Source organism: Pimephales promelas, chromosome 24 (genome assembly GCF_988280905.1).
Source record: "Pimephales promelas chromosome 24, fPimPro1.hap1.1, whole genome shotgun sequence".
Lineage (NCBI taxonomy): Eukaryota > Metazoa > Chordata > Actinopteri > Cypriniformes > Leuciscidae > Pimephales > Pimephales promelas.
In genome coordinates, this window is record NC_142792.1 from 1,362,501 (window position 1) to 1,388,271 (window position 25,771).

At 42.3% G+C, this 25,771-nt stretch overlaps 1 protein-coding gene across 2 annotated transcripts in view; it reads left to right on the forward strand.

The window, feature by feature from the left end:
* ptpro (protein tyrosine phosphatase receptor type O) overlaps positions 1-25,771 on the forward strand; it is a 33,492-nt gene that overhangs the window by 670 nt on the left and 7,051 nt on the right. Inside the window, exons 2-20 of one of the 2 annotated variants that reach the window (XM_039660791.2) lie at positions 7,549-7,825; positions 8,170-8,325; positions 10,531-10,683; positions 12,300-12,806; positions 12,887-13,048; positions 13,217-13,413; positions 15,156-15,276; positions 15,586-15,779; positions 17,260-17,371; positions 17,576-17,739; positions 19,024-19,144; positions 20,072-20,205; positions 21,182-21,323; positions 21,648-21,768; positions 22,595-22,663; positions 23,673-23,756; positions 25,110-25,145; positions 25,387-25,468; positions 25,547-25,637. In XM_039660791.2, the coding sequence (XP_039516725.2) occupies positions 7,549-7,825; positions 8,170-8,325; positions 10,531-10,683; positions 12,300-12,806; positions 12,887-13,048; positions 13,217-13,413; positions 15,156-15,276; positions 15,586-15,779; positions 17,260-17,371; positions 17,576-17,739; positions 19,024-19,144; positions 20,072-20,205; positions 21,182-21,323; positions 21,648-21,768; positions 22,595-22,663; positions 23,673-23,756; positions 25,110-25,145; positions 25,387-25,468; positions 25,547-25,637 (2,923 nt within the window). The remainder of the gene's footprint in view (positions 1-7,548; positions 7,826-8,169; positions 8,326-10,530; positions 10,684-12,299; positions 12,807-12,886; positions 13,049-13,216; positions 13,414-15,155; positions 15,277-15,585; positions 15,780-17,259; positions 17,372-17,575; positions 17,740-19,023; positions 19,145-20,071; positions 20,206-21,181; positions 21,324-21,647; positions 21,769-22,594; positions 22,664-23,672; positions 23,757-25,109; positions 25,146-25,386; positions 25,469-25,546; positions 25,638-25,771) is intronic. The other variant, XM_039660792.2, reaches the window with a different exon arrangement.

A 25,771-nucleotide genomic window follows, 5' to 3' on the forward strand; every position in this document is an offset into this window, starting at 1 on the left:
TCAGCTCGTGTCTGGCCAGATTCGAGGGTGTGTGTGTGTGTATGTCGGAACTGATGAGTTACACGATCAAAATCTGCTACAATATTCCTGCAGGCGAATCTGGGTCACACAGATGTGTGTGTGTGTCTCTGTGTGTGAAGCATCAGTCGGCTTTCACTCACGGTTTCTGCTGCACAGGAAATTAAACATTTTTTCTATAAAAATAACTATATATTATATCATAATTTTTTATTATACATTTATTTGGATATTATTATACTAATATTATGTTTTCTATGGGATATTGATAATATTATTATGCAATTTTTATTAGGTTATTAATATAATGCTATTTTTAAGATATTATTATATTTATTATCAAACAAGTAATATAGTAGAAGTAATAAGTATAGTATAACTATAAGTAATAAGGCTTAAAGCTTATTTAGAGTCAGCATTTTTCAGTCAAAGTCTGCAGGAATTTTCCAGTCGATGTTCAAAGGTGTGTGTGTGTGATTGGGAAAGATGAATAACCTGACCTGAGAGTCAGACGTGACTCAGGATCAGTGAATATGACTTTATGACACAAGTTACACAGTTCAGTTCAGGCCTTCGGATCAGTTGTGTACTGTGTGTTTCCTCTCGGGAACATGAACAACTGAAGATTAATGGGGATCACAGTCTTCAGTCTTCACTCTTTAGTCTTCAGTCTTCACTCTTGAGTCTTCACTCTTGAGTCTTCACTCTTTAGTCTTCACTCTTCACTCTTCAGTCTTCACTCTTCACTCATCACTCTTCACTCTTCAGTCTTCAGTCTTCACTCTTCACTCTTTAGTGTTCACTCTTCACTCTTCAGTCTTCACTCTTCAGTCTTCAGTCTTCACTCTTCACTCTTTAGTGTTCACTCTTCAGTCTTCACTCTTCAGTCTTCAGTCTTCACTCTTCAGTCTTCACTCTTGAGTCTTCACTCTTTAGTCTTCACTCTTGAGTCTTCACTCTTCACTCATCAGTCTTCACTCTTCACTCTTTAGTCTTCACTCTTGAGTCTTCACTCTTCACTCATCAGTCTTCACTCTTCACTCTTCAGTCTTCACTCTTCAGTCTTTAGTGTTCACTCTTCACTCTTCAGTCTTCACTCTTGAGTCTTCACTCTTCAGTCTTCAGTCTTCACTCTTCACTCTTTAGTGTTCACTCTTCAGTCTTCACTCTTCAGTCTTCAGTCTTCACTCTTTAGTGTTCACTCTTCAGTCTTCAGTCTTCACTCTTGAGTCTTCACTCTTCAGTCTTTAGTGTTCACTCTTCACTCTTCAGTCTTCACTCTTGAGTCTTCACTCTTCAGTCTTCAGTCTTCACTCTTCACTCTTTAGTGTTCACTCTTCACTCTTTAGTGTTCACTCTTCACTCTTCAGTCTTCACTCTTGAGTCTTCACTCTTCAGTCTTCAGTCTTCAGTCTTCACTCTTTAGTCTTCACTCTTCACTCTTTAGTGTTCACTCTTCACTCTTCAGTCTTCACTCTTGAGTCTTCACTCTTCAGTCTTCAGTCTTCACTCTTCACTCTTTAGTCTTCACTCTTGAGTCTTCACTCTTCACTCATCAGTCTTCACTCTTCACTCTTCACTCTTCAGTCTTCACTCTTTAGTGTTCACTCTTCACTCTTCAGTCTTCACTCTTGAGTCTTCACTCTTCACTCATCAGTCTTCACTCTTCACTCTTCAGTCTTCACTCTTCAGTCTTTTGTGTTCACTCTTCACTCTTCAGTCTTCACTCTTGAGTCTTCACTCTTCAGTCTTCAGTCTTCACTCTTCACTCTTTAGTGTTCACTCTTCAGTCTTTACTCTTCAGTCTTCAGTCTTCACTCTTTAGTGTTCACTCTTCAGTCTTCAGTCTTCACTCTTGAGTCTTCACTCTTCAGTCTTTAGTGTTCACTCTTCACTCTTCAGTCTTCACTCTTGAGTCTTCACTCTTCAGTCTTCAGTCTTCACTCTTCACTCTTTAGTGTTCACTCTTCACTCTTTAGTGTTCACTCTTCACTCTTCAGTCTTCACTCTTGAGTCTTCACTCTTCAGTCTTTAGTGTTCACTCTTCACTCTTCAGTCTTCACTCTTGAGTCTTCACTCTTCAGTCTTCAGTCTTCACTCTTCACTCTTCAGTCTTCACTCTTCACTCTTTAGTGTTCACTCTTCACTCTTCAGTCTTCACTCTTGAGTCTTCACTCTTCAGTCTTCAGTCTTCACTCTTCACTCTTTAGTGTTCACTCTTCAGTCTTCACTCTTCAGTCTTCAGTCTTCACTCTTTAGTGTTCACTCTTCAGTCTTCACTATTCACTCTTCATCTCTTCACTCTTCACTCTTCAGTCTTCAGTCTTCACTCTTTAGTGTTCACTCTTCAGTCTTCACTCTTCACTCTTCATCTCTTCAGTCTTCACTGGAGGATGTTTGATGACACTTGGTGAAAAACTGGGAATAATGATGATCACATGATATTAGAACTGAAAATGTGTCGTTCACACACAAAATTAGTGTGTGTGTGTGTGTGAGAGAGAGACAGAGTGTGTGTGAGAGAGAGAGCGAGTGTGTGTGTGTGTGCGTGTGTGCGTGTATGTGTGTTAAGCTCCTCAGCTGATGGAGGCATCCTGATGGTTGTGATGGTTCAGGTTATTCTCCTCTGATCGCTGCTCGTGTGTGTGTGTGTGTGTCTGGATCTGAAACGCTCCTCTTCCATCCATCAACCCATAACACATGAACCATCAGTGATTCGCTGCTCATAATTTCTCCATCAGCAGAATGACTTCACTGTCAGTGATGGCTCGGAAAGACTTTAGCGGTAAACCTTTATTAACCAGACCTCGAGGCATTCAGGAGTTTACATCATCGTTCGGGTCGGGAATCAGATACTTGTTTTAAAATCTAAATGTGGATTCCTCTGTGTGAGCATTTCAGTGAACACCCCAGACCACTCGGTGAGTTTCACGGTTTTTGTAAAGTATAATGCGTTTTATGAAGGATTGTTCACACAACACAAGACTGAGAACATCCACTCGTTCTTCACTAAAATAACTTCTTGTGACTGTTTTATTTATAAAGTGCAACGCTGTGTGTGTAAGAGTTCTTCAGCCTTTTCATTCATGATATTCGGACACAATTACATGTTTTGCAATAAGACAAAATGTGAAATCATTAATCGTCATATAAATGTGTTATGTTTTCCAATAGTTGCCTGATAATGAAACGCAGTGACAGATGTATGAGTTTGAAAAGCCCCGTCTAAGTGTGTGTGTGTGTGTGTGTGATGCTCTGTCATCATTCATGAACACACAGGCGGCCATTGAGCGCATCGTTTGTGGCGCTCCGTGTGTTTGGATGAAGACACACACACTCTGGCTTTCACTGTGGATCCAATGGGATTCGCTGATGCTGAAACCACTGCGTCTTCATGAACAATCGCGTTCACTCATTCATGATCGTGTCAAACTCCAGACAGAGAGAGAACAGAAGAGTCTCCCGCTGGAGGAACTGTCTCGTGTGGATTTAGCTTGTCTACATCACAGAATTAAAAAGAGAAAAAGTTGATTGTACCTTTTTATCTTGCAATTTTGACTTAAGAACTCTTAATTTTGAATTTATATATACTCTATAACTCGTAATTGTGAGTTTATATGGTCTATAACTCGTAATTGTGAGAATATATATATATATATTCTATAACTTACTTTTGCATTTATATACTCTATAACTCATATTTTCGAGTTTATATACTCGTAATTGTTTATGTACTCTATGACTCGTAATTTTGAGTTTATATACTCGATAACTCATAATTGTTTATATAACTTGTAATTTTGAGTTTATATACTCTATAACTCGTAATTGTTTATATAACTTGTAATTTTTTGAGTTTATATTCTCTATAACTCGTAATTTTGAGTTTATATACTCAATAAGTAATTTTCTTTGTTTATATAGTCAATAACTCGTAATTGTGAGTTTAAATCTTGATTTGTGAATTTTGATCATATAAATATAAGATAGATGTTATAAAGTCTGAATTGTGAGATTTGAACTCAATTTTGAGAGAAAAGGCACAATTCCAACTTTTAAATGTTTATCCGGTGGCGTAAACAATCTTCCAGTATTGTGATGTTTCTGTAGTGATTGAGCAACACTGTATTCGTGGACCGCACATGATGAGATGACATGGGCGTGTGTGTGTTGTGTGTGTGTGTGTGTGTAGTGTCGGTCACATGACTGTCCTCCTGCACAAAGACTCCTGTATCTCGACTACAGACGCTTGAAATCGATTCCCCGGAGCCGACTCTCGGGCCGCTGTACATGCGGTTTCCCATGAGCCTCAGCGCTCGCATGTTCCTCTCAGACACACGTCTAACGCTCCGGAACAGCAGAACGTGTGAATCCTCAAATCTCAAATCAAACGAGCTGTTTTTGAGCTACTTTTAGGATCATTGTGCTCTACAAATTCTCTACAAAAATCTTATTTAAAAATATATATACTTACTCTTAATTATTATGGTTCAAAGGTTTGGAGTCAATAAGATTTGAAAGAAATTAATACTTTTATTCATCAAGGATGAATTAAATTGATCAAACGTGACCGTAAAGACATTTATAATGTTACAAAAGCTTCTGTTTCAGATCAATGCTGTTCTTTTGAACTTTCTATTCATCAAATAATCCTGAAATGAAAGTGTAAATAACTGTGTTCGACACTGATAATAATCATAACTGTGTGTTGATCATCAGATCCTCATATTAGAGTGATTTGTGAAGGATCATGTGACACTGAAGACTGGAGTAATGATGATAAATTCAGCTTTGATCACAGGAATAAATTACACTTTACTGGATATTCACATAGAAAACATTTTAATTTTGATTTACATTATAATAATATTTCACAATATTACTGATCACAGGAATGAGATGTTTTTTTATGAAAATAATGTCAACCTTCATTTATATAGCGCTCATTCAAAACCGCTTTGATGTGATGGTGCCAAACATCTTAATGGTCCTAAAATGTAATATTTTATATAATATATATTTTTTATTATATATTATATTCTTCTTTTATTTGTATCTGTAGACTGATTTTGCTGTGTTTTCGGTGATTATGTTCCTCGTTCAGAGACTCAAAAGAGAGCAGAAACCCTGCTGAGTCAGAGCTGTCAATCAAACACTCCCGTGGGGGAGGCGGGGCTCTGATTGGCTGAGTCAGTGTGTGTGGGCATGTCTCTGGACCTCCTGGGGATCCCGTGGGAGGAGTGTGTGTGTGTGTGTGTGTGGTGAGCGTGACGGGCCGCCAGCGTGGGCTCTTTGTTGTGTTTCCTGGGCGAGCGACGGACCATTCTTAAACACTGCACTCAACATGTGTGTGTGTGTGTGTGTGTTTGCTTTAATTAAATGCCAGAGGAACATGTAGTTAAAGGACCTGAAAGCTAAAGGCTGTTATGCTGGTGTGTGTGTGTGTGTGTGTGTGTGTGTGTGTGTGTGTGTGTGTGTGTGTGTGTGAATGTGAGTGTGTGAGTGTGTATGCGAGTGTGTGTGTGTGTGTGTATGTGAATGCGAGTGTGTGCGTGTGTGAGTGTGTTTGCTTTAATTAAATGCCAGAGTAACATGTAATTAAAGGACCTGAAAGCTAAAGGCTGTTATGTGAGTGAGTCAGTGAGTGAGTGAGTCAGTGAGTGAGTGAGTCAGTGAGTGAGTGAGTGAGTGAGTGAGTGAGTGAGTCAGTGAGTGAGTGAGTGAGTCAGTCAGTCAGTCAGTGAGTGAGTGAGTGAGTGAGTGAGTCAGTGAGTGAGTGAGTCAGTGAGTGAGTGAGTCAGTCAGTCAGTGAGTGAGTGAGTGAGTGAGTCAGTGAGTGAGTGAGTCAGTGAGTGAGTGAGTGAGTCAGTCAGTCAGTGAGTGAGTGAGTCAGTGAGTGAGTGAGTCAGTGAGTGAGTGAGTCAGTCAGTGAGTGAGTCAGTGAGTGAGTGAGTCAGTCAGTGAGTGAGTCAGTCAGTGAGTCAGTCAGTCAGTGAGTGAGTTAGTGAGTGAGTGATTGAGTGAGTGAGTCAATGAGTGAGTCAGTGAGTGAGCCAGTGAGTGAGTGAGTGAGTGAGTCAATGAGTGAGTCAGTGAGTGAGTCAATCAGTGAGTGAGTGAGGGATTGAGTGAGTGAGTGAGTGAGTCAGTGAGTGATTGAGCTAGTGAGCCAGTGAGTGAGTGAGTGAGTGAGTCAGTGAGTGAGTGAGCCAGTGAGTCAGTAAGTGAGTGAGTGAGTGAGTGAGTGAGTCAGTGAGTGCGATGTCTTAGAAGAACCATTTGAGCGCACTGGACCGGTTCTCTAGGGTTATAGACTCCTTGTGGAACCATCAATGCAGAGAACGAAGCTTTATTTGTGAGAGCGCAGAAGTGTGTTTGTTAGTCTTGTTAGTTGAGATGTGTGTGTCTAGAACACAAAAGCACACACTGGGTCCTGCGAGTAAACGCAGATTATCATCAGTGCGACTCGAGGATTATAATCCAGATCTTCCTCCTCCTCTCCTGCTGATCTTGCTCTCCTTACTGATGATGCTCCGGTGTCTCTGAGCGGCTCCGTTTGCATGATAATGTCAGCAGCTGTGTGTGTGTGTGTGTGTGTGTGTGTGACGGCCTCCGTCATTCAGTGTGTGACCTTCCATTCATCTGTGAACTATAGATTCAACTGTGTGTGTGTGTGTGACTCTGTGTGTGAGTGAGTGTTATAATACTATCTCTCTCTCTCAAACACACACACACACACACACACACACACACACATACTCTTTAATTGTCATTAAAATAAATTTTTCTCACTATTGGGTGGTTGTGTACACACACTGCCAACACACATTTATGTCAAAATTTATAAACACCAAGCAAAAGTGCATTTTGCATAATAAACTCATTCTCATTGACGACTTTGCAGGATGTTAAAATTAATTTGTTAGATCTAATGAATGCACATAATATTTACATATACAAATACAAGATGACAAGTCCAAAAACATTGTGAACTCATGAATATTCAGAAGCTCCTGGGATTCTGACATTAATATTCGCTGTTATTTTGGACTGTAAAACTGACCGTCTGGAAACTTGTGAATGCATCACACACACATCTCAGGATTAGTTGGTGTTTTTTAATGTAATATTGCAGTGTTCATTCTGATCGATTCACTCATGCGCATGGGGGCGGAGCAACCTGTGATGATGTCACTCTCAACGACTCTATAGACGTAATGATTTTAATACTATACAAGCTATATACTCTCTCTCTCTCTCTCTCTCTTTATATATATATATATATATATATACACTCACTCACACACACACACACACACACACAAGGTAATAATGCATGCTGTCTTCAATCTGACTCTTCATCTCGTATTAAATCAAACACATTATCTTCAGCAGAAGATCTTCACACACATTAATTTTGTGAGAGAATCTTTATAATTCTGAGTGCTGGTCAGGAGTTTGTGCTGGTGTGTGTGTGTGTGTGTGTGTGTACCTGGGCTGCTGATGACATCATCGGTTCTCCTCCTGCAGAGGGCGGCTGCGTTCCAGGTGACGCTTCTGGACGGCGAGCGGATGTTGATGTCGCTGAACCCGGAGGACGTGCGGCCGGACGCGTCGGTGTACGCGGTGCGAGTGTCTGGGGAGCCACACACACACACACTGATGTTCCCGCGACCCGCCGCCGGTCAGACGCTCCCGCCGCCGCTCGAGTTCAACGCCTCGTATCATGGCCTGTGTTACTCCGTCAGCCTGATGATCGGGAACCACAGCGCGTCCCGAGCCGCCACCACCCTCGCCGTGATGACCCGTGAGACAGCTGTCAATCAACACACATCACATAATCTAAGATAAATAAATCACACAAAAACATATATATATATATATATATATAACATTTTATTTTAAATAGGTAGTAATAAGTAATTTTAATTATTGTATTGCCAGCATTGATATAACATGACTTGCATCATGATGTCCACTAATTTTAATTGACTTGTTTTCAGTGACAGCAAAGTGCACTTCAGTCTCGTATTAAAGAGATGCCATTGATTGTTCAGTCTCCTGTGCAGCTTCTCCAGTGTGTGTGTGTGTGTGTGTGTGTGTGTGTGTGTGTGTGTGTGTGTGTGTGTGTGTGTGTGTGTGTGTGCGTAGAGCCTCTTCCTCTAGACGCTGTGGAGATGTCTGATTACGGGCCGTCTCCAGAGACTGCTGTGGTGTTCCAGATGCGTTCCCCGGAGCGGAGTGTCTTCAGCAGAGTGAACATCAGCTTCAGCGAGGGCCGCACGCAGCGCTACATGCTCTATAAAGGTGAGCTCCGTCAGCATGGGTCACCTGGGTCGTCAGCGCTGGGGTCGCCTGGGTCATCAGTGCTGGGGTCACCTGGGTCGTCAGCGCTGGGGTCGCCTGGGTCATCAGTGCTGGGGTCACCTGGGTCGTCAGTGCTGGGGTCGCCTGGGTTGTCAGTGCTGGGGTCACCTGGGTCGTCAGTGCTGGGGTCGCCTGGGTCGTCAGTGCTGGGGTCACCTGGGTCGTCAGTGCTGGGGTCACCTGGGTCGTCAGTGCTGGGGTCACCTGGGTCGTCAGCGCTGGGGTCGCCTGGGTCATCAGTGCTGGGGTCGCCTGGGTCGTCAGTGCTGGGATCGCCTGGGTCGTCAGTGCTGGGATCGCCTGGGTCATCAGTGCTGGGGTCACCTGGGTCGTCAGTGCTGGGGTCGCCTGGGTCGTCAGTGCTGGGGTCGCCTGGGTCGTCAGTGCTGGGGTCGCCTGGGTCGTCAGTGCTGGGGTCGCCTGGGTCGTCAGTGCTGGGGTCGCCTGGGTCATCAGTGCTGGGGTCGCCTGGGTCGTCAGTGCTGGGGTCACCTGGGTCGTCAGCGCTGGGGTCGCCTGGGTCATCAGTGCTGGGGTCGCCTGGGTTGTCAGTGCTGGGGTCGCCTGGGTCGTCAGTGCTGGGGTCACCTGGGTCGTCAGTGCTGGGGTCACCTGGGTCGTCAGCGCTGGGGTCGCCTGGGTCATCAGTGCTGGGATCGCCTGGGTCGTCAGTGCTGGGATCGCCTGGGTCATCAGTGCTGGGGTCACCTGGGTCGTCAGTGCTGGGGTCGCCTGGGTCGTCAGTGCTGGGGTCGCCTGGGTTGTCAGTGCTGGGGTCGCCTGGGTTATCAGTGCTGGGGTCGCCTGGGTCGTCAGTGCTGGGGTCACCTGGGTCGTCAGCGCTGGGGTCGCCTGGGTCTCGTCAGTGCTGGGGTCGCCTGGGTCGTCAGTGCTGGGGTCGCCTGGGTCGTCAGTGCTGGGGTCACCTGGGTCGTCAGTGCTGGGGTCGCCTGGGTCGTCAGTGCTGGGGTCGCCTGGGTCGTCAGTGCTGGGGTCACCTGGGTCGTCAGCGCTGGGGTCGCCTGGGTCATCAGTGCTGGGGTCGCTTGGGTCGTCAGCACTGGGGTCGCCTGGTTCATCAGTGCTGGGGTCGCCTGGGTCGTCAGCGTGGGTCACCTGGGTCGTCAGTGCTGGGGTCACCTGGGTAGTCAGTGCTGGGGTCACCTGGGTCGTCAGTGCTGGGGTCACCTGGGTAGTCAGTGCTGGGGTCGCCTGGGTTGTCAGTGCTGGGGTCGCCTGGGTCGTCAGCGTGGGTCACCTGGGTCGTCAGTGCTGGGGTCACCTGGGTAGTCAGTGCTGGGGTCACCTGGGTCGTCAGTGCTGGGGTCACCTGGGTAGTCAGTGCTGGGGTCACCTGGGTCATCAGTGCTGGGGTCACCTGGGTCGTCAGTGCTGGGGTCGCCTGGGTTGTCAGTGCTGGGGTTGCCTGGGTCGCCTGGGTCGGCAGCGCTGAGGTCGCCTGGATCGTCAGCACTGAGGTCGCCTGGGTCGTTAGCACTGAGGTCGCCTGGGTCGCCTGGGTTGGCAGTGCTGGGGTCGTCTGGGTCGTCAGCGCTAGGGGTCGCCTGGGTCGCCTGGGTCGTCAGCGCTGGGGTCTCCTGGGTCGGCAGCACTGAGGTCGCCTGGTCGTCAGTGTGGGTCGCCTGGGTTGGCAGTGCTGGGGTCGTCTGGGTCGTCAGCGCTAGGGGTCGCCTGGGTCATCCTGGGTCGTCAGCGCTGGGGTCGTCTGGGTTGTCAGCGCTGGGGTTGTCAGGGTCGTCAGCGCTGAGGTCGCTTGGGTCATCCTGGGTCGTCAGCGCTGGGGTCGGCTGGGTTATCTGGGTCGTTTTCAATATCGGTGCCAAATTCCATACTTTTAAAACGGATAGTTTCGGTCCTTGATTCGGATTGGTTAAGCTGCGTTCGAAGCCGTTGTAAATGACTCCACACACATTCACACACACCTACCAGTGACCACATTACATTAGTGTTACACACACACACTGTGACCGCATTACATAAGTGTTTTACACACACACACACACACACCTGCAACCGCATTACATTAGTGTACATTAGTAAACCACCCCTTTAAAAGACCCAGACGACGTCCAACCCTAATCTTCATCTCTCTCTGTGTGTGTGTGTGTGTGTGTGTGTCTGCAGATTTCCACAGAGGGAGGACGGTGTTCAAGCACTGGCTGTCGGGTGTGTGTTACAGCAACATCTCCTTCCAGCTGATCTCTGAGGCCACGGTCAACAAGAGCTCGATGATCAGCCGGAGCCCGGTCCTGCTCGCGCCCCGGCCGCACCGCACCGGTACCACATCCTCCTCATCATCGTCATCTTCATCATCATCATCATCATCACTCACTCATTCTGGTGTCTGTGAACGCATGCTCTGACACGGTTATAATGGCTTCATGACAGCCAATGTCAAAACCAACCACATGACAGTCTAATGTAATCATAACCAATAAAGCTAAGTGTTTTCTTAAAGGGACAATGCGTAGTTTTTTAATATTTCATTATTTAAAACCAATATTTTGATTCAGAAATATGTCCTCAATGGTGTAAAAAAAAAAATCATTCAATCTTTCAATTCTATCAAATATCCATCTGTTCGTTGTCAAGTTGCAGTTTGTTTGAAATAACAAACCTGTCCACCCGCAGGAACACTCGATGAAGTGCCATTAGAAGACATCCGGTCACAGCTTTTTGGCACATAACGGCTCGAGAGCACAATTCGTTTGAATGCAAAATACAATTTTACTCACTAAATTTCGACACATTGTCCCTTTAAGTTTGATCTGCTATGTCATGTTTATGACAGGTTGTGTTGTCTAGTAATGTCAAGTTGTCATGACAAAGACACTGACAGGTTATGATGTATTGGTTTGTGTCAAGGTGTCATAACAAAACATCTCAAACAATGTCATATTTGCATTAAAAATGTCATAATTGAGCGAATGACACTTAATGACTGTTGTCACAAGCATGCGTAAACCTCCTTCACATGTGTCATGTCATGATTATATGGTGTCGTGTCAGTCTTATGCACACCTCTTCAAATAAAGTGTTACCATTTTTTTCTTTTTTTTCCGGCTAATTCTGAATGGCCGGTAACTTAAAAATGTAGTTGCCCTTATCATCATCTTCATCATCAACACATGACCTTTAATTAGCGCTGGAGTCTCTGAACAAGGTCATGAGCCGTTAATTATTGATGGAAACTCTCCGGATTCACAGCAAGATGCTGATTATCCAATCCCGTCGCGAGGCTAATGAGCGAGGGAATGCGTCGCTTCAGGAAAACCCTGTTTTTAGGATCATTCAGAGTTATTTTAACTCATTAACTCATTAGTAGCCACAAACTCTCAGTACTGTAATTAATTAAGGATTTTATTTACAATAATATTTTATATCATGATAACATTTCTCGAACTAACTTTGATTTTAATTAGTAAATACATTATTTAAATAAATTAGTCACCTTTGAAAATAATGCGAATTATGAAAAACTCAAACTAATATGTGCTCAGTTGTCATTCAAAATAATATGAAATGAACAATTATATAATAATTAATAATCATGTTAATAATTAAGAAAATGTCTTCTCAAATTTTGTTCTTGAAAATAATTTGATCTGATTAGTATTTATTTATATTCATATTTTATTTAATATTTTTTTGATTTTATTATTTTTTAGATTTTGTATACTACATTTGGTTTAATCTGACTATATTTAAAAACTAAAATTATACATTGAATAAATAAATGTTGAAATGCTGATTTTAATTTAAAAAAAATCAGTGCTCAAGAAAACATTGAAAATCTGCATTCTAAATATAATTTTACAGTTTTTCCTCATTACAGTTTAATTTGACGGTTTTTATTTGAGTAATCAGTGCTAAATGCTGTTTTCTGTCTGCAGTCCCAAACCCTCCTCTCAACGTGTCCCTCAAGATCCTCCAGCTCAGCGGATCTGACCCGCACAGGGCCGTTCTGAAGGCGTCCCACAATGCATCACTCCTCCGAAGGACACGTGACGTCCCTGCAACCGAAGAACAGGAGGGGGCGGATCCTGACGAGGTGGGCGTCACCCAAACGCTCCTGAACGAGTCGGTAACCTACGGCGACAGCAGCACAACCGAACCCACACATGACAACAGCACCGAGCCTCTGTGGGCGGAGCCTGTGGGAAGCCCCGCCCCCACAGAGGAGGAGGAGGAGTTTGTCAACGCAGTGCTTCCAGAATACGAGGACTCTAATGAGCCGGGTTCAGCCATGGATGTGAACTTTGACCCCAGAGTGAGGCTGGATGTGACCTTTGACCCCAGAGTGAGGCCCAATCCGCTGTCAGTCCTGCTGGAGCTGCGCTGGTCTCCGCCGACGACACACACCTCGTTCGACGGGTTTAACGTCTACATCTACCGCGACGGTGAGAATCACTGATAGATTGATAGATTGACAGATTGACGGATAGATGACACGCGTCTGTTGTGTGAATGCCTCGATCAGGAAACTCCACGGAAACGGCCACAGTGGATGAAAACACACACGAGTTCTTCAGCGAACTGTCGGAGCCGGGAACGTATCGGGTTCTCGTCACTACACTCAGCTCGAGCGGAGACTGTGAGGCCCGGGAGAGTTCTGCCGACACCGGGGTCACCTTCTATCTCAGTATGACCCCCGACACACACACACACACTCACATGCGCACGTACACACACAGAGAATGAGGCACCATACAGCCTACAGAGGGTGCAGAGGTGATGTTTGTTTGTGTGTGTATGCACGTGTGCCTGTCTCTCTCTTTCTGTGTGTCTGTGTGTGTGTGTGTGTGAGCAGGTCCGCAGGGCGAGTGGATGGAGCAGCCTCAGGAGTGTCCTCAGGCGGTCAGTGTGAAGATGTTGGACTCGAGCACGGCTAGCGTCTCCTGGGCTCCGGCGACTCACAGGTACAACGGGAGTCTGATCTCAGTGCTGTCGCTCACCTGTCTGAGGCCCAGCATCAGCCAGCGCATGGAGAACACCTACTGCTCACAGGTGACGCCCGCACTGCATACTCAAGTGGAGAGTGTGCAGGCTGTACATACTGTGCATATTTGCAGTATATAGTGAGCATGCTGTACATAGTGTGCTCATTTATTTAAGTATAAAGTGTGCATAGAGTGCATATTTAAGTATATACTGTAGTGTGTATGCTGTGCATAGAGTGCATATTTGTTGCAGTATATAGTGTGTATGCTGTACATAGCGTGCTCATTTATTTAAGTATATAGTGTGCATGCTGTACATAGAGTGCATATTTAAGTATATAGTGTGTATGCTGTGCATAGAGTGCATATTTGTTGTAGTATATAGTGTGTATGCTGTGCATATTTGTTGCAGTATATAGTGTGTATGCTGTACATAGTGTGCTCATTTATTTAAGTATATAGTGTGCATGCTGTGCATAGAGTGCATATTTGTTGCAGTATATAGTGTGCATGCTGTACATAGTGTGCTCATTTATTTAAGTATATAGTGTGCATGCTGTGCATAGAGTGCATATTTGTTGCAGTATATAGTGTGTATGCTGTACATAAAGTGCATATTTGTTGCAGTATATAGTGAACATGCAGTATGTAGTGTGCTAATTTTTTCATAGTGTGCTCAGTTTTGCAGTGTCTAGTGTGCATGCTGTACATAGAATGCATATTTAAGTATATAGTGTGTATGCTGTGCATAGAGTGCATATTTGTTGTAGTATATAGTGAACATGCAGTATGTAGTGTGTATGCTGTACATAAAGTGCATATTTGTTGTAGTATATAGTGTGTATGCTGTGCATATTTGTTGCAGTATATAGTGTGTATGCTGTACATAGTGTGCTCATTTATTTAAGTATATAGTGTGCATGCTGTGCATAGAGTGCATATTTGTTGCAGTATATAGTGTGCATGCTGTACATAGAATGCATATTTAAGTATATAGTGTGCATGCTGTGCATACAGTGCATATTTGTTGCAGTATATAGTGTGTATGCTGTACATAAAGTGCATATTTGTTGCAGTATATAGTGTGCATGCTGTACATAGAATGCATATTTAAGTATATAGTGTGTATGCTGTGCATAGAGTGCATATTTGTTGTAGTATATAGTGAACATGCAGTATGTAGTGTGTATGCTGTACATAAAGTGCATATTTGTTGTAGTATATAGTGTGTATGCTGTGCATATTTGTTGCAGTATATAGTGTGTATGCTGTACATAGTGTGCTCATTTATTTAAGTATATAGTGTGCATGCTGTGCATAGAGTGCATATTTGTTGCAGTATATAGTGTGCATGCTGTACATAGAATGCATATTTAAGTATATAGTGTGAATGCTGTGCATACAGTGCATATTTGTTGCAGTATATAGTGTGTATGCTGTACATAAAGTGCATATTTGTTGCAGTATATAGTGAACATGCTGTACATAGAATGCATATTTAAGTATATAGTGTGTATGCTGTGCATAGAGTGCATATTTGTTGTAGTATATAGTGAACATGCAGTATGTAGTGTGCTAATTTTTTCATAGTGTGCTCAGTTTTGCAGTGTGCTAGTGTGCATGCTGTACATGCTTGATTTTTAACCAGATCCATCAATCAATACAAATGTTATCAACATCAACCAAAGCTGCATCTGTTTATGTTTATTTATTAATTATGTATATTGAATTAGGACTGCATGATTTGAGGAAAAACTCTAATTGCCAGAGCAGAAGTAAACATGTGACCTGCTCCCCTGTCTCTCATAGGAGAACCTCACCAGTGACATCATCAGCAGCCTGACTCCAGGCGCTCAGTACAGAGTGGTGGTTTATCACACTAACGGGCCGCTCGTTAGTCCCGCCTCTGAACCCGTCATCATTGACATAGGTTAGTAACTATTCTGCTCGGTTTGTAGAAGCATACTAATGTTTTTACTCTATATAGTGTGCATGCTTTACATAGTGTGCTCATTAATTTAAGTATATAGTGTGCATGCTTTACATAGTGTGCTCATTTTTATAGTGTGATTATTTATTTGCAGTATAGTATTTGTTGGCATTCAGTGCTCATATTTCTGAAAACCATTGTAATAGTAGTTTGACACAGATTGGCCCATCAGGTTGAGTTTCCCTCTAGTGTAAGATCCTGAAGCTCCGCCTCCAGTGACTCATCTGTGCTCTGTGATTGGTTGATCAGAGCCGACGGGTGTTCGTGATCTGGTGGTGTATCCTCTCAGTCCCAGCGCCGTGATCCTCAGCTGGCAGCGCCCGTATAACGTGGCCTTCCGCAAGTACGTACTTCAGACGTTCTTCTTCAACTCGGCCACGCAGACGTCCCAGTGGACGACCTACTACGAGATCGCCGCCACCGCCTCCGTCATCGCCTCTGTGGTAAACACCAAAACACCACACTTTTGATTTACGTGATTTGTTTTGAGATTGTATGAGTGTGTTCTGCATGTGCACTAGGGCCGCCGTTCTGACTTTATTTAGGGTTTTGATTCGATAATGACAGAAGTCTCGTTCCTGTAATCAGTCAATTAACCAGTAGAGATGTGTAATTATGATGCATACTGAGTCACGGCCGGGATGTGAGAAATTATTATAATCATATTTAATGACACGCCACAGTGCCTCTCGCTCATAGCGAGACTGAGGATGAACACACGGTTCTGACGAGGTCAGAGTCTCTAATTACATCAGCATGAGATCCTGCAAAGGTCAGACACTGAGATATCAGACAGACTCGCTGGAGACGCCACTTATTCCAGCAACAACACCAGACAACCACAGATCTAATCAATCACAGCCAATCAGGAGAGAGTGTGGGCGGAGCCTCTCTGCAAACGCTCTGCACCCGTAACCTAATCAATCATTTTAATTTTAGTTAAAGTTTTTGTCTTTTGTTTTTCAGTATATCTATATAGTTTTTATGAAGTTTTAGTTTATGTAGTTGTAGTTCTTTTAGTACTTCAACTTGAAGCAATAAAAATAATAAGTGTTGTCCTGGCAACTAGCCGAAATAAATTAAGTTGAATTTATTTAAAAAAAAAAAAAATTTTAATTTTATTTCTATTAATTGCATTTTTATGGTTTTAGCAGTAACAACGTTGGTAATAAAATACACTTATTTCGTTCTTATGCCCTTTCATTTAATTTCAGGATCTGAGGTGAATTATTAATTGGCATAGTAGGTGGAGCTTGAAGGTCCAGCCCTCCCCGTATGGACATAGTGGGTGGAGCTTGAATATCAAGCCCCACCTCTATTGGCATAGTGTGTGGAGCTTGAATGTCAAGCCACGCCTCTATTGCATAGTGGGTGGAGCTTCAATGTCAAGCCCCGCCTCTATTGGCATAGTGGGTGGAGCTTGCCTCTATGGACATAGTGGGTGGAGCTTGAATGTCAAGCCCCGCCTCTATTGGCATAGTGGGTGGAGCTTGAATGTCAAGCCCCGCCTCTATGGACATAGTGGGTGGAGCTTGAATGTCAAGCCCCGCCTTTATTGGCATAGTTGGTGTAGCTTGAAGGTCTATCCCTGCCCCTATGGACTTGTGGGTGGAGATTGAATATCCAGCCCTGCCTCTATTGGCATAGTGGGTGGAGCTTGAATGTCAAGCCCCGCCTCTATTGGCATAGTGGGTGTAGCTTGAAGGTCCATCCCTGCCCCTATGGACTTGTGGGTGGAGATTGAATATCCAGCCCCGCCTCTATTGGCATAGTAGGTAGAGCTTGATGTCCAGGTCCAGCCACACCTTAATCTAATCTAACCTAATTAGGTCAAGCTCCACCCATTATGTCCGGAGAGGAGGAGCTGGAGCGAGCACCACTTGCTTTTGTCAGGTGTCATCATCATTCTCTCGTCTCCCACAGAGAGTGACGGATCTGCTGCCGGCCTGGTATTACAACTTCCGTGTGACGATGGTGACGTGGGGCGACCCGCCTCTGAGCTGCTGTGACGGCTCCACCGTGAGCTTCGTGACAGGTGCGCTGCCCACAGTGGCTAGTTAGTTAATTAGTTAAGTTAGTTCAAGCAAGAAAACCTGTTCTAGTAGAACAACAAAGGCATAATAGGTTTTCTTTAATAAGAGCCGGTCACTAAGGTTGTTTTCAGAGCACTAATAGTTGTTGTGTGAGTCGTTGTGTGAGTGTCGATACTCATGAATAAACTGTTCTGTGTGTCCGCCAGCTCCCGAAGCTCCTCACATCTCCTCGGTGGAATATTCCCACGGGACGCTGTTCGTGCGCTGGAACTACGGGGATCTGTTCACCGACCTGTCGCACTCGCGCATGTCACACTGGCAGGTGAAGGCGGAGGGGCGGAAGGGCTCGCGGAGACGCTACTCCATCGACGTGAGTCACATTAACACTGAGTTTCTCCATGTAACTGCTAAAATCCGATGCTTCCACCGACACAGAACACATGAGAAGTGAAACCCAGTCACTGTGAGTCTCTCTCTAAAATAAGCCGATCAGATTTCGCTCCTTCTGTATGAAGAGGATCTTCGCCGAGCGCCAACAGAGCCCAGTTCAGTGTGTGTCACTGGAGAAGATCCAGCTGATTACTCCTGATCCTGGATCAGTGAGATCCGCCTGTGTTGTTATTGCTGGAGTCTCTGAAGCTCGTTTGAAGGCTCCACCCTCTTCTGAACAGAGGCGGAGCTAAAGCTCATTTGCATTTAAAGCGACACACACAAAAATGGGCCGTTTTTGCTCACCCCCAAAAAGGGGCAAATTTAACAAGCTATAATAATTGATCATTCATAATAACAAGCTATAATGAATGATATTTTGAGCTGAGATTTCACACACACATTCTGGAGACGCCATAGATTTGTCACATCTGGTGAAAAGGGGCGTAATGTGGGACCTTTAAACATATAACATAAGCTTCTGGAGGCATACGGGTGTCAATCATCAACCGTAAACACACACACACAGTTCGTTTAGGGCGAAGGAGAAACTACAAACTGACTACAAAAAAGTGCTAGAAACAAGAAAACAGGAAACTAGCTCTACAACAGGTGAGGCTAGTCCTTAATGCTAATTCTATGCTGTTTTCTATTCAGATTTGAGTTCATGACACGGTCTCTGGTCATTAAATGCTCATGATGATGTACTGTAGTCGTTCACTGTGGTAAAACACTTCTTCTGGGTGTTTATCAGCTCTGGCTCGTGAGATTCCCCCTCGAGCGGCGTCACGGTGTCGTTAGCCGGTAATGAATCCAATTACCAAACACATATATTTATCTGACGCACAGCCAGCATTTAATTAGCGATGTCTAAATGTTTCCACACTGAGATCTTCAGACGCCCACCAGCGACACAAGAGAGAGAGAGAAGATTCGTGTTCATTTACACCAGCCTTTCTATTGAAAACTTATATAGACTCATTAGACTGCAAAGTGAGATATTTCAAGCCTTTATTTGTCATAATGTTGATGATTATGATTCAAAATGAGAAAATTGTAGAAAAAATGTTCATGCCATAATCATTGAAATTAGCTGTCAGCTGAGCGTTTCAAACGAACCAATGAACATTGAATCGATTCGTTTGAATCTTCTCACGGTCACGGAGCAGCGAACGCTTGATTTGGCTGATTGTTTGTGTGTAAAAGTGATTGGTGTTTGTTTCAGGTGATTCGCAATATGATGAAGGCATCTCTGGCTCTTCCTCCTGGCGACATCTATAATCTGACGGTCACCGCATGTACCGAGAGAAGCTGCAACACGTCTGCGCCTCACATCATGAAGCTCGGTCAGTGACCCTGACACCACACTGCAAACAAACCAGCCTCTTCCTCACTGGTTTCTGTCATAATTTCCAGCACAAATATCTATTATGCTATTTTTAAAGGTTTCTAATGTTGTTTTTGGCGTCTTCTACAACTGGACAAATGTCAAAAAACACTAATTATCTCATAATATTCATCAGCTCTTTCCTCTCAGTGTCTGAAACGCTTCGTTGGGAGATTCAGTCTCTCTAAGCTCCGCCTCTCTGAGAGCTGCTCTGCTGTGATTGGTCAGAAACGCTCATTATCATATCTGACTCTCAGCTCTTGATCACAGTGATACGAACAGTAATGAAGGCGTGGGTTTCACCGTATCGATCTCCGAGAACAGCGTCTTCTCAGTCTCAGATACACTACAGTGTTTGAGGGCGGAGCTAAGAGATGCTGATCAGCCAATCAGGACCAGTGGTGGAGATTATGCAAATTAGTTATTCAACAGGAAGTGAGACTGGAATTACTGTCGACTAGTTTCTGTTCAGAATCACTTCTTTATTTTAGGAGACGATGACTATTTATTTCCACTTTTACCTTCACAATTACACTCTGCATGAAAGGGAATATCTGAAAAAAGCATAATAGGGCGGTTTAAGTTTATTTTTTCTAACTCCACTGATATTTATTCTTGTTTTAAGCTCAAACTCACTTCTTTTTGATGTTTTTTTACATCAGTTATGCATTTCTGATCAAACATACTAAAATCGAAATCATTTGTTTGCAACTGCTGAGAGTGTGTTTTCTGATTCTAATAATAACTTATTTGACTGTGACTTCCTGTGCAAAACAGGCCAGAATTGATGTGGCTGTGTGTTTCATCTTCCCTTTTTTACCTCGTTTTTTTAAACCGTGTCCTTAAAGGATCTAGTAAGTTAGACATTGGGCTCTTTTCCGAACAGAACCGGCTCCTCCGAGGTCTCTGTACGCGGTGAACGCCAGCGACACGGCGATCACGCTGATCTGGGCCGAGGACGGCGTCGTGGACTTCTACCAGATCGCATGCAGGCCGATGGGAAACGCCAGAGAACGCACAGTAAGATCTCATACACACTTTAAACTAGGGGTGTAACGATCCCTCACGTCACGATCCCACGCCATATTACTGTGATACTCCGAGACACATGATACAAGATGAACGAAAAATGTCATGTGGGTTAAAATGCTAAGTTTGATATTATATTGTGTGTGTAAATGAATAGACTAGGACCCAATGAACAATAGAGACACCAGAATAACAATATTCATGATCCTGAAGCTGAAAATATAATTATTTTAGACGAATGCTTACACTCTTTCACTGCGTACATTTACTTACAATAATGTATAGGCCACTTTTATTGTAACAACACATGTGGCATTATCAGGACACACAATATGCATTATTATACATTATATTCAACATTATATACAGGAGTTTAATGGAGTACTGACACTAACTGACATGATATATTGTTACACCCCTACTTTATGCAGCATAATTCATCCATTCAGTAACACTTTAGCATAAGGTATTCATTTCATTTTCATTTGATTCATTCTTATAAAGCACAGCATATATATATATATATATATATATATATATATGAAGAGTTCAGATGCAAAAGCCTCTAAGTGCCATTTGAAATTTTCTTCTAGAATGATGATTTTTATCTTGTATATTCAAGTTCAGTGATTTCACTTAAATGGCAATGAGGATTACGTATTAATTGTTATTTAAGTGAAATTACTGAACTTGAATATATAAGCTTGATAAAAATGATCATTTTAGAAGAAAATTTCCAATGGCACTTAGAGGCTTTTGCATCTGAACTCTTCATATATATATATATATATATATATAATATTACTTTTTTTTTTTTAATGCATACAACAGATGCACTTGAAACCCCTTCACGAGTGTCCATCTATCCTCATGTAATTTCAAAAGCTGGTGTTTTTTTGCCATGACATTTTTGCTGTCTCTCTCGTGTGTGTGTGTGTGTGTGTGTGTGTGTGTGTGTGTGATGCAGAAGGTCCGAGAGCCGCTGGTCACCGGCGCTCATGTCGTGACTGTCTCGGGTCTTCAGCCGTCCACCGTGTACAACTGTACCGTGATGAGCATCAGCTTCAGCAGCTCCAGTGACCCGGCCCACATCACCGTCAGCACGTCAGGTGAAGAAGAGTTCTCCACCATCATCCTCACAGAACTCAACCTGTATGGATCAAAATTATCCATTTTCTTTTATGCCAAAAATCATTAGGATATTGAGTAAAGATCATGTTCCGTGAAGATATTATGTAAATTTCCTACCGTAAATGTATTTTTGTGAGTGGACGCGGCACAATCACGAACATAAATGCACAACTTTAAAGGAGATTTTCTCAATGTTTCGAATTTTTTGCACCCTCAGATTCCAGATGTTCAATAGTTTCAGGAAAATATGATCATATCCTAACACACCATACATCAACCCATTAAGCTGTGTGTGTTTGCAGTGCGCGAGATGAACCCGAGTGTGGCGGCCATCTCTGCGCTGGCGGTTCTCAGTGTTCTGCTCATCAGTCTCCTGGTGCTGTTCCTGCTGGTGTTACGCAAGAAACACATGGAGCTGAGCCGGTGAGAAACTCAAACCAGCGTAACCACTGACCGACTCGCGTCAGCACCATCACTTCTGCCGCCTGCGCTTCATCAGAACGTGTCGTGAAGTTTCATTATCAGCTGTGTCTACACTCAAACCTTCACTGTCTATATACATGTGAATATATAACTATCAGCACTGAGGAGTTATAAACTATATATATATATATATATATATATATATTAGGACTGTCAAACGATTAATCGCAATTAATCGCATCCAAAATAAAAGTTTGTGTTTACATAATATATGTGGGTGCACTGTGTATAATTATTTTACATATATAAATACACACACATGCTTGTATATATTTAAGAAATATTTTCATGTACATACTGTATATAGATTTATATATAATTTATATTATACATAAATCTAAAAATACATAAATCTATTTTTTCTTAAATATACATGCATGTGTGTGTATTTATATATATATATATATATATATATACAAATATATATATACAAAATAATTATACACAGTGCACCCACATATATTATGTAAATACAAACTTATTTTGGATGCGATTAATCGCGATTAATCGTTTGACAGCCCTAACATATATATATATATATATATATATATATATATATATAAAGTTGGATATATAACAATATGATCGTGCAGCTCTCTATATAGAGTTTGAGTCTGACTCTTTTCTCAATCAGCAGGAGAATATTAACAAAATATTTACTTAAAAACAGATTGAAATCATTGAGTGTCTGTAAACGTATCTAATGTAACTGTTTCTCAGGTGAAGGTCATGACCTCATATCAATATTCAGCATGTCTGCTTTCAGGGATTGCGGCGCTGAAACCTTTGTCAACTTCGCCTCGTTCGAGCGGGACGGGAAGATGCCGTATAACTGGTATGAGCCGTGCGCTCCTCTGTCACACACTGTCACACGGTGGCACTCGCACACAGACAGACAGGAAGTGACATCATCACGCTCGGTGAAACACACACACACACGATTAATATAAGAGCTTAAAGAGGGTCAGTAAAGGCAGACTTTGGGCTGTTAATGAAGTCAAACGTTTTGATTGGCTGACGTGTCAGTAAACGCCCACTGTTATGATTGGCTAACGTCACTGCATTGTTAATCTGTATACTGTATCAGTGTAGACAGCGTCGGTCATTATAATGGCTTCTGTCTGCTTCGGACGCACCGAGGTCAAATGACTGATTCGTTAAGCGACTGAATGCCAGTGGGCTTGGGCGGGGCTAATGCTGCAATGATATATTACTATTGGCCAATGTCTTGCTCTGGAGGCGGGCATATGCAAATGCACGTCACAGAGCCCACATTATCCAAATGAGCTGTTTTTGGAGCTTGATTAAATAATCACTTATAATGAGGCATTTAATATGAATGAAATGATGTTTATAACGAGGACACGTTAAGCTCTGAAACGTGCAGGATGTTTTAATGGTACAAAGACCTGGAATATGTCTAAAGATCTCGGCAAATTAGATTTTTCGTGTCATGACTCCTTTAATATCAGTTATTTTGCTTCTCTTGATTGAACAATGTTTGGATTGACAGAAACGTCATATTCTGCAGTGAATATAAACATGCAGTGCGTGGCATCAGTTATGATTGAGTTGCACGTGCGTGTGTGTTTTCTGTTGTGCGTCTGTTAATATCCAGCTGAGACGATCAGATGATTTCTGTCAAGTCAGTCACACACACACTCACACAGCGATGACACTGACTGCATGAAGCGTTCATTAACCTGTCGAACACTAATGAAATATGCTCAATCATCTGTGTGTGTGTCACTATTACTAATGGAGCATCATGTTTTGTCCCCAACTTTTTGCCCTTGGTCTTTTTTTATGTCTTTTGCTTTTCTGTTTTGTTGAAACGGCTTCAGGCGCAGGAGTCTCTTTGCGTTCCTCACGCTTCTGCCATCCTGCCTTTGGACTGACTATCTTTTGGCCTTTTATATTAATCCGTGGTAAGTATCGGCGCGGGCGACGGCGAGCTCTGGAGACTCACACACACACACACACTGTAGACTGACTGTAGATGCAGACTGAGCTCTTGATTCTGTCTGACTCCAGCATGACACTAACGCTCTGCATGACGTCTCTCACACACACACACACACACAGCTGTAACCCGACAGTCTCACGTCCTGCATGTTTGCTCTAGTTCCTCTGTTCTGTGTTGGACTGAATGCAGATTTTCTCCTTTTCTATTCCTTTGATTTCCTGAAGGAATGTGCGGGTGTAATACGAGCTGAGCTCTGGCGACGAGCTGTCAATCACCACGGGGAATAATAACAGTAACACACGTATGATCAGACTTACACTTATAAGAGATACAATGGAGAAATGCTATTATCTTTAAAATGATATATTAGGCATATATTAATGCGATAATGTTTAAAAATATAAACAAAAAAGTAAAATGATTAAATGTCTATAAATGATACAAAACACTGTATAATCATCATTAAACATGAGTTAAAATTATAATATGGAAGGCTATAGAAAAGACTAATAATTATGGCATATTTTATATTTAATATTTTACATTTGAACACAATTTAATAAAAAAAAAAATCCAATAAAATATATTTTATCAAATAAACTATATATATATATATAATTCTATAATTCTAAAGCAAATACACTGTTTTGGAATTATATATATATATATATATATATATATATATATATATAATTGAATTTGAATAAAAGTAAAAACAATAAATAAAATAAATCGTTATTTTCTAATTATTTAATTAAATAAATATCTAAATAAAGTATCAAATGAAACAATATATACATAATATATAATATTTATTATAAAAAGCATTTTTATAAATTATAAAGAAAATACTGAATGAAAATAGATAAATAAATTACATACATGTATATCTAATTTGAATACAATTGTAAAAGTAAAAAAAATTAATAAAATATGTATATAAAAAAGTATTATATTATAAAAATATTTATATAAATTCTAAAAGAAATAAACACTATAAACAAATAAAATGTAAATATATATTTATTTAATAGACATTTTTAAATTGTTTTGAAAAATTTATACTGTGTTTAAAAATAAATAACGGTCATTAAACATTATAATATGTGATCAAATCACTTTCTAACCATGTCTATTAAAGTCCTATCAGATGTCTCTGTGACGCGTGTGTGTGTGGTTCAGGACGCCAGCGCTGAAGCTCGACAACCTTGAAACGCATGTTTAGTTTGTAGGATTCAGGAGTTTGATCTGTTGTGTGTGTGTGTGTGTGTGTTGATCTCGGTTCACTGACGCTTTGTGTGTGTTTGACCTGCAGGAGCAAAACTGCACTGAAGAAGAGGAAACTAACCAGGTAATACAAGAGTTAAACCATCCTGTGTGTGTGTGTGTGTGTGTGTGTGTGTGTGTGTGTGTGTGTGTGTGTGTGTGTGTGTGTGTCTTACGTGGGTTGAACATGAGAGAGAGTAATTACTGACATTTTTAATTTTCAGGTGAACTAACCCTTTAATTTTCAAAAAGTCAAACTCAAGTGCTTTAAGCAGGTTGTGTGAACTGTTATGATGATGTGTGTGTGTGTGTGTGTGTGTCTTCAGCCCAGTTCAGCTCAGTGATTTCGACGCCTACATCAAAGACATGAGCAAAGATTCGGCGTACAAGTTCTCTCTGCAGTTTGAGGTAACCCAACACATAAAGGACACGCGTGTTTCTGTGAGTGTGTGTGTGTGTGTTTGACTGCTGTGTTTCATCCGTCAGGAGCTGAAGACTGTCGGTCTCGATCTGTCTCATGAAGCTGCTGATCTGCCCGTCAACAGACCCAAGAACCGCTACACCAACATCCTGCCCTGTGAGTGGCCGGCCGCAAGCCCCGCCTACTGTAGTCATAGCAACGCTGCTGTCATTGGCTACAGCCAATGTTGAATAATCAAAACAACAAGATGAAAAACATGAAAAAACTTTGATTTGTAAAAAGAAAATCTG